The sequence below is a fragment of the Halyomorpha halys genome, unplaced genomic scaffold (assembly GCF_000696795.3).
Source record: "Halyomorpha halys isolate HHAL.00 unplaced genomic scaffold, Hhal_1.1 Scaffold145.1, whole genome shotgun sequence".
Lineage (NCBI taxonomy): Eukaryota > Metazoa > Arthropoda > Insecta > Hemiptera > Pentatomidae > Halyomorpha > Halyomorpha halys.
Window position 1 is genome coordinate 1146783 of NW_027115461.1, and position 7776 is coordinate 1154558.

The 7776-nt window shown below is 30.0% G+C and overlaps 2 protein-coding genes across 2 annotated transcripts in view; one reads left to right on the plus strand and one right to left on the minus strand.

Moving 5' to 3' along the window:
- The window catches only part of thoc7 (THO complex 7), a 7150-nt gene extending 6157 nt beyond the window's left edge, over nucleotides 1–993 (plus strand). The window contains exon 4 of the mRNA XM_014417051.3: nucleotides 683–993. Coding sequence (XP_014272537.1) covers nucleotides 683–907 — 225 coding nt within the window. The 3' untranslated portion in view covers nucleotides 908–993. The remainder of the gene's footprint in view (nucleotides 1–682) is intronic.
- Nucleotides 936–7776, minus strand: part of LOC106678509 (alpha-ketoglutarate-dependent dioxygenase alkB homolog 6) — a 7721-nt gene continuing 880 nt past the window's right edge. The window contains exons 3-5 of the mRNA XM_014417050.3: nucleotides 7217–7327; nucleotides 2948–3046; nucleotides 936–1227 (exon numbers count right to left, since the gene is read on the minus strand). Coding sequence (XP_014272536.1) covers nucleotides 976–1227; nucleotides 2948–3046; nucleotides 7217–7327 — 462 coding nt within the window. The 3' untranslated portion in view covers nucleotides 936–975. The remainder of the gene's footprint in view (nucleotides 1228–2947; nucleotides 3047–7216; nucleotides 7328–7776) is intronic.

Here is a 7776-nt window from a genome sequence, read left to right on the forward strand (position 1 = left end):
AATTGTTACCTCTATTACATCATATTTCATCTTCAATTGTTACCTCTATTACATCATATTCCATCTTCAATTGTTACCTCTATTACATCATATTCCATCTTCAATTATTATCAATCAACTACTACTATCTACTTAATTTAATGTTATGTATATTTCCAAATATGTTTGATTATTATTTTCTTTTTATGTTTATTTGTGTTATGGTTGTTATCTTGTTTTTTGTCTTTTCAGCCCTGAAATTCAGGTTGTAAATAAATGAATAAGTTTCGTTTGTGTATTTTTTGCTGACTGTCCCCCTCCCCCTGACCATCTGCTCCTCCATTTTTTTTTTTTATCTTACTAAGTTTAAGATTAATCTGTTATATCAGTTTTTTTAAATATTTTTATTAATAATTATATTATTAGTAGATGCACCTTTAAAACTTTTTACATTTAACATATCATGAATGCCCCTAACGTAACAGTTCTAAATATACAGCTTGGAGCTAATTTATTCTTATTTTATACTAGTACAGTGCTCAGCATTTCAAAATGGATCTGTTGAAAACAGTGTATCATAAATTTAATCTTATTACAACTCTTACCTAACCTATTAGAAATAAATTCATCATTATTAATAAAAAATGATCATATTCTTTGATTTATTATTTTTTTAAAATTATTTTATTAACTTTTTCCCCAGGAACGCTTAGAATATTTGGAAGCGAAACTAGAACTAAGGCGTAAGCAATTTCATGTATTGTTCACATCCTTACAGCAACTTCAAGCAGTTCTTGACGCTGATGAATCTGTTCACAATGAAGGTCTTGAAGTCATCGATGAGGATGATGATGAAATATCAGCTCTGATAAGTCGGTGTATATCAGAATCTTCTGAAGACCAGGCTGAAATGGAACAAGATTCTTAAGGATTTCTATTTGTATAATAAAATAATATAAGCTCTTAAACATTATATTTATTAAAAATAAAGGTTATCTATTTTCCAAATTTCAATTTTATTTTGCTAATTTTTGGTACATGGCGTATAGTAAGCGATATTCTAGTTTCTCTTTGTAATTTATCACCAAGAGTCAATTGACTCAATTGAGAATTCAAGATATTTTCATCTATCTCATCTTCCTTTAATTCTCTGATCGTGTGCTTATAATCTGTATACATAGTATCTTTAACTATGACAAGACTTCTTCGCTGAAGAAATACAGATATCTTGCTGTCATCTGCCTTTTCCTGCAACAAAAAGATATATTTAAATAAAACGATACACAGACAAATTTAAATTTAAGCAACATTTAATTTACAATACATAAGATACATTAACATTACATAGTTTGTAAAATGGGTTCTTGATATGCCAGAAAGAATTATGAGAGTAATTGTTCAGCAAAATAAGCAATCTCTTTATATAGATTACTTCAGGGTCGAGTTCAAACTGACGATCTGAATTAAGGATCTCAAAACAAGAAAAATTCTCTACGACAAAATGTACGGTAATGCTTATAGGTGATATTAACGACTAAAGATTTTCATTATTATGAATTATGTTGGTTATAATAAATATAAAGTAGATTGTAGGAAGACAGTCAGGGTGGCGGTCAATAAAGGTACAGATTAATAAAAAATCTTTAATGGTAACCTATGTTTTGGCCCACTTTGCAAGGCTTCGTCAGGGCTAAATGAAAACAACATACCAAAAATGTAAGATGTGACAAGAAAAGTAGAATAAATATATAAATAGAATAAAATAAATTACAAAAATATTTTTGAAAACAAAAAGAAAAAAATTAAGTTCTTTTTCTCTTTGTTTTAGAAAATATTGTACATTTTTTTACTCTCTTTGTATATTTATTCTAACTTTCTGGTCACATCTTACATTGTTTTTATCTTGTTTCCATTTAGCCCTCCATAGTGGGACAAAACGTAGGTTAACAATTAATATTTTTTTTACTGCTTATTACCTTTATTGACCGCCACCCTGACTGTCTTCCTACATTATAATTGATATTAAATTTTGTTAAAAAGTATTACCTTAAGTATTAAGAAAGACTCGGCATCTTTCTTCCACAGTGGCAGTGCTCGACCACAACTGGATATGTGTTATTATTTCAGAAGTTTCAATTATTCTTCTGTATACGGAATTAAGGTCAATAACTAGGTTGGACTTTTTGTTTAATGTCATCCCAAACAATAAAATCCAGCGGTGTCAGATCAGAATATCCCAACAATAACACATATACAGTGCAGTTTGTTCACTGCTGATTTGGATGAAAGATGCCAAGCCTGTAAATGCTCAATGTAATCACTTTGACAACATTTAATATTTATGTTTTATTATTAATCTAGTTGGAACATATATTAATTTATTGATTATAACCTAAATAATTTGCCATGATAAAGCCAGCGAGACCTGGGTTCTAACAGGTAGCCTAGAAAGTAGAATCAAGAGATTTGAACGGATAGTCCTCCGTACAATTACAGGAGCGATCTGGGATCAGAGCCTAAACAGATGGAGCATAAGAACTAACAGTGAACTTGTAGTGATAGGCCAGTGAATATCTCATGATATGAAGGTAAGAAGGTTAAGACGGGCAGGACATGTGTCTTATAGCAATCCATCAGGATGCCTCTACCCAACAATGAATGCCAGTATAATTGGCAAGAGACCACACAGCAGGCCAAAAAACAGATAGACATAATTAATAAAGATATAAAAGAGCAGTAACCCAAGTACTGGAAAGTAGTAACCCATGACAGGCAGGTAGGAAGGAGGCTGATTTCGGTGCTTAAAGATCCACAGATAAAAATAAAATAAATAAAAAGTGTGATCCTTAATTCATATTTTTAGTTAGGAAATTTACTCATTAAGGTTCTCCCTCATATTTTAATATTCATTTTTACATATGCTAAGACTTATTAATAGTTATTATAACAATTAAAATGGGACCATAACCTCATCAGGAGCGAAGTTTTTCTCGAACTCAAGAACTGTATGGGAGCTGCAGCTTATGGTCGCTATTGTTGGATAAAACAACGGGCCGTCCACGTGAGGCTGAAAGAATAAACACATTAGTGAACTAGTGCTCAAATATTGTTTTAAATTTTTAGTTTTCTAATTTAATATATTTATTAATTAATTGTCTGAGAGTGGTTTACATTAACAATAACACAATTACAAATGATCCACTTAACTCTCACTGCGCATAAATTTTTTTTTTTTTTATTTTATTTTTATACCAGATCGGCCTGGTGGTCCTTACATGGTTGATATAACTTCTATATATTTTTTAACAGTTGATTATGAGGGGGTATAGTCATACAAATGACACCCCTAACTATATAAAATGTTCTTATTAAAATAAAATAAAATAAATAGAGGTAAGAATAATGCTTCTTAATAAAAGAGGAAAGTAAAATTAATAACAAAAAATAATGATATTGGTACACTTAAATAAAACAAAAAATTGTCTTCTAATAGTAAAAAGAAACAAGTTAATTTGAAAAAGGGAAGAGAGAAGAGAGTAAAAAAAATAATAATAACATAAATATGTATATAATAAAAATACAATAATTATGTTTTTAAATAACGTTTATTAAATTGAATGTAAATAAATTAAGCTCTGTAATTTGGTGATTGTAATGATTATTAGGTCCTAACCCGCTGAAGATAGGTTTTATTATTAATGTGTTTATTAAGAAGAAAATTTTTTAAAATAATATTTGCTGTATTGAGATTAGGTTTTCGTAAGTAAATAGCCATTCTATAAAATTTGAATAGGAAACTGTTATGACACTATATGGGCCAACAAATTCTAATGAAGTTTCGGAGGGAAGATGACTACTGTAGGAGCCTTTTATAAGGGCCACTATAATGGATACTTTTACATGTTGGAATCTGAAGAAATGAATGGGCTGACGCCTTAACCAAAGAAGGATCCTAGATGCCCATGGCTCATGCAGCCACTAGTTTTGCTGTGGCTGAAATTCTCATAAGCTGCAACAAATCTAACAGGAGTCTGCACTTAACAGTCCAAGTGATCTTCCCCGCCATATGTCGGTTGCAGCTTTTAGAACTATAACTGGTCATGATTACTTGCGTGCCCATCTTCATAGAATTGGGGTAAGAGATAATCCTCGGTGCTCGTTTTGCTTCGAGGCAGATATGACATCCAGCCACCAATATGACATAAGGTAAGGTTTCAGTGACGATGAAACTAACCGGTCCAAGCTAGCGACGCTTTGTCGGGCTGCCAGAATCCTTATGACAGAAGAGTCATGACTCAGGGGGTGTAAGGAAAAAAAATGTTTTGAAGATTATATGATATGGGCAATTATCCTGCAAGTGAAAGAGGTTTTTTATAAATGAATTGTAACACTTCAGTAATTGAGCTATGTTAAGAAATATTAGTGTCATGAGTGAGGGAACAATATAGTAACAATATAAAACAACTTTTATCTTGTCTCCTTGACAAAGGCCTAAGGGCCGAAACATTAAAGAATTAAAATGAACCTATTTGAGAGTAAAGTGGATCATTTGTAGTTGTGTTATTATTAATTGTTTTGAATGCCTAGTGAAATAAAATAAAGACAAAATAATTAAAGTAAGTATTCAACATTAAATTCTTTAAGGTTCTGAATATTACTGCTGGTTTTTAAACCTTTAAATCCTATGTCAAGACATCCATCAGGACCTCAATGTTCGTTCCATGTTTCCGATTTAGCCAGAACCAGATACCAATCCTTCCATGACAAACTTCCAACTACCCAAACCCACTTGTTTCTAATCTGGCTTTTCCTTCATTACCTGATAATCCTCATTAGAAAAGAAGATGGCCCTGAGATCTTCTCCTGTAGAAATATTATTGGAGTTCTATCAATGGGCAGATTCTCCACATGTTTGAATCATGTCATTTTATAACTTATATAAAATTTACTAGTTGTATATATTTTTTATACAGTTGTAAATAAATTATTAAAAAATCCTAAGTAATAAAAACATTCCTTTCTTTGCACCTGACTTTTTTCATTTAATTATAACCAGCTGAACCATGCAAACATTTTGTGCAATCCATAGATTTTTATCATATTTAAATACTTAAGAGATTCAGTTCGACTTAAATAATTTACATTCAGTATTATTTAAGGTGTTCCGCCATAAAACAAGGTAACTGCATAATTTTTATAAATAGCAGTTTTTGGCATTTTCAGCTTTTTTAAGGCTGATTTCATAAGTTTTTGAAGGAATCTTAAGGAAATTTGTTTTCTTAAGAGAATAATAGTATGTGGCTCTTGGTTTAAGGTAAATATTTATAATTAACAAACGATTTAACATTGTAAAAGTTTATATACAGTCTTTTCACTCTTTTGAAACTGGTTTTTATTGTTTAAATAAAATAAATTATATCTAAGATAAGTATCAAAACACCCTTTATTATTTCTGTAACTAATGTTTCGGCCAACCTAGCTATTGTCAAGGACAACCTTAATTATAAATTTACACCTCATATCTAATAGTTTAAAAACATCATCTTGAAGGCTATTCTGCACAGGACATAAATTTTAGTCAAATCATCCAATTTTTTCACTTTTCCATTAAATTTGAAAACTTTTAATTACAGATTAAATTAATGCTATTATCACTCTCTTAACATAAAATATCTATAACATTAACACACATAAAACAGAAATTTGCAGTTACCATATTTTATAACCGAACCAATCATTTGTACACAAAGATTTATTAGTATATAAATAATATCAATAATAAATTAATTGTTTCATTTTTTGAGAAATATACGAAAATGGTCGTTCTGAAGTTTCCAGGAAGGGATGTCAGTACCTAGTAAAGCTTTCGACAAATCAAACTTAAAGTACATTGAATGTGAAATATTTCCCAGTCACAACGTCAACAGGCCTTGTCGAATGAAATTGCTGAATTCTCTTTATGTTTATTTTTGTTTAAGTGCTATAAAATTGCCCCCCTTTAAATGTGATTTATGTGAATGTTGAAAAATTCCACTATCACTATTGAAAATCCAACAACCATAAATAAGTCTTGTAGTTATTGTATTAGCCATTTCCATATGAATAATTATGGTAAGAATTATGAAAAGTATTAAAAAGCAGAACATCAAGAATATAAATATAAGGAGATGGTCAGGGTTGCGGTCAACTATATACACATATATATCAAGAATATAAATTTGTACTAATTAAGTAGAGTATTTGATGACATGAAATAATGTTTATGTTATTGTCAGTCAATTCATAAACCCTATCATATATGTTTTAATTAATATAGGTACAGGATTAATTTTTAATTTTAGTTTTAAAAACTAACACTTTTAATCTTTGTACCAACAGAAGGAAAACGCTAGCTGCCATGATGGTTTCAAATGTGTCATAATTTAGACATAAAACAAACACTGACTAAGCGTATGTTTATGTTAAATGACGTAACCCCAATTTTAATGCAAAATTTTAGACTAATAGCGATTTTAGTACTGTATTGTTTACATTTACAGCAATTAAAAAAAAAATAGTCTACAACTTTTTCAAAACCACATTTGATATTTTAATAGCTAGATAGAAGTCTTATGGTTACTTTTGATAACCATTTCTGCACAACTAAACAATAGAGTTGCTTTGTTATACCATGATTAGTATAACAAAGCAACTGTACTCGCTTGTGATCTGCCTTGGGTTGACAAAATTGAACTTAGAATTTAATGCAATCCACAGTTAATTTAAAAGAAAGCTCAAGGGATGAACCAAAATAAGCCAAGGGTTTTCCTTTTCCAGTGGGAAAAGAAACAGTAAGTAACAATTTAGTTCACTTAATTTTTTAATAGAAGCAATCTCTTACCATTTTCAGTAATGAATAACACATTGCATTATAACACTACTGTGGTGGAAGCTCAAGCTGAGTAACAATTTCGTTCCAATAAAAGTTATGTAAAATTAAAACACTAAAATAAATTAATATTAATAGTTGACTGTGGATATATATAAATAAGAAGATGGTTGGGAGAGCCCTCAGTGAATGACATAAATAAACCTAAACTTATTTATTAATGCTGTTTTGACCAGGATTTCAGGCCTCTATCAGGGCTAAGAACAAAAAATGGGATAACAAACATAATTAATAAAAGGAATTACAGAATGATTAGATGCTCAAGAGTTAAAAAAGGTGGTATAATAATAATAATATAAACAAAATTACCATAATTCCTTGACCAGGAAGGTATTCATTGATAAGTACATGATTCGCTCTCAGTATACCATCATTAAATACTTTCAAGTCACTGACTTTATCCATAAACGTTTTCAACCACTAAGAAAAAAAAAAAAATTAAATTAATCTATTTCCTATACTAATTAATTTTATAATTATCTTAATATGCTTGAAACAGCCTCAATAACATAACCACGATTTCTTAATTGCTCAGAGTAATAATCTATAGGAATAAATTAGTAAAAATAGATGGAAAAAAATTAATGAAGCATTATCTGTAACTTATATCTTGTTAATGCTAAATTTAAAACATTTACAAACATGATGAAGATAGCAACAGTTGGGGCCAAAAATAAGAAAAATAGTTTACAACTATTTATTATCCGATGTTTTGCCCCACTTTGTAGGGCTTCATCATGGCTGTTCAAGATGACAGCTTTACAGAATTTAAAGTCTGTAAAGCTCTCACCTTGAACAGCCCTGATGAAGCCCTACAAAATGGGGCGAAACGTCAGATAATAATAGTTGTACACCATTTTTGTTCTTAT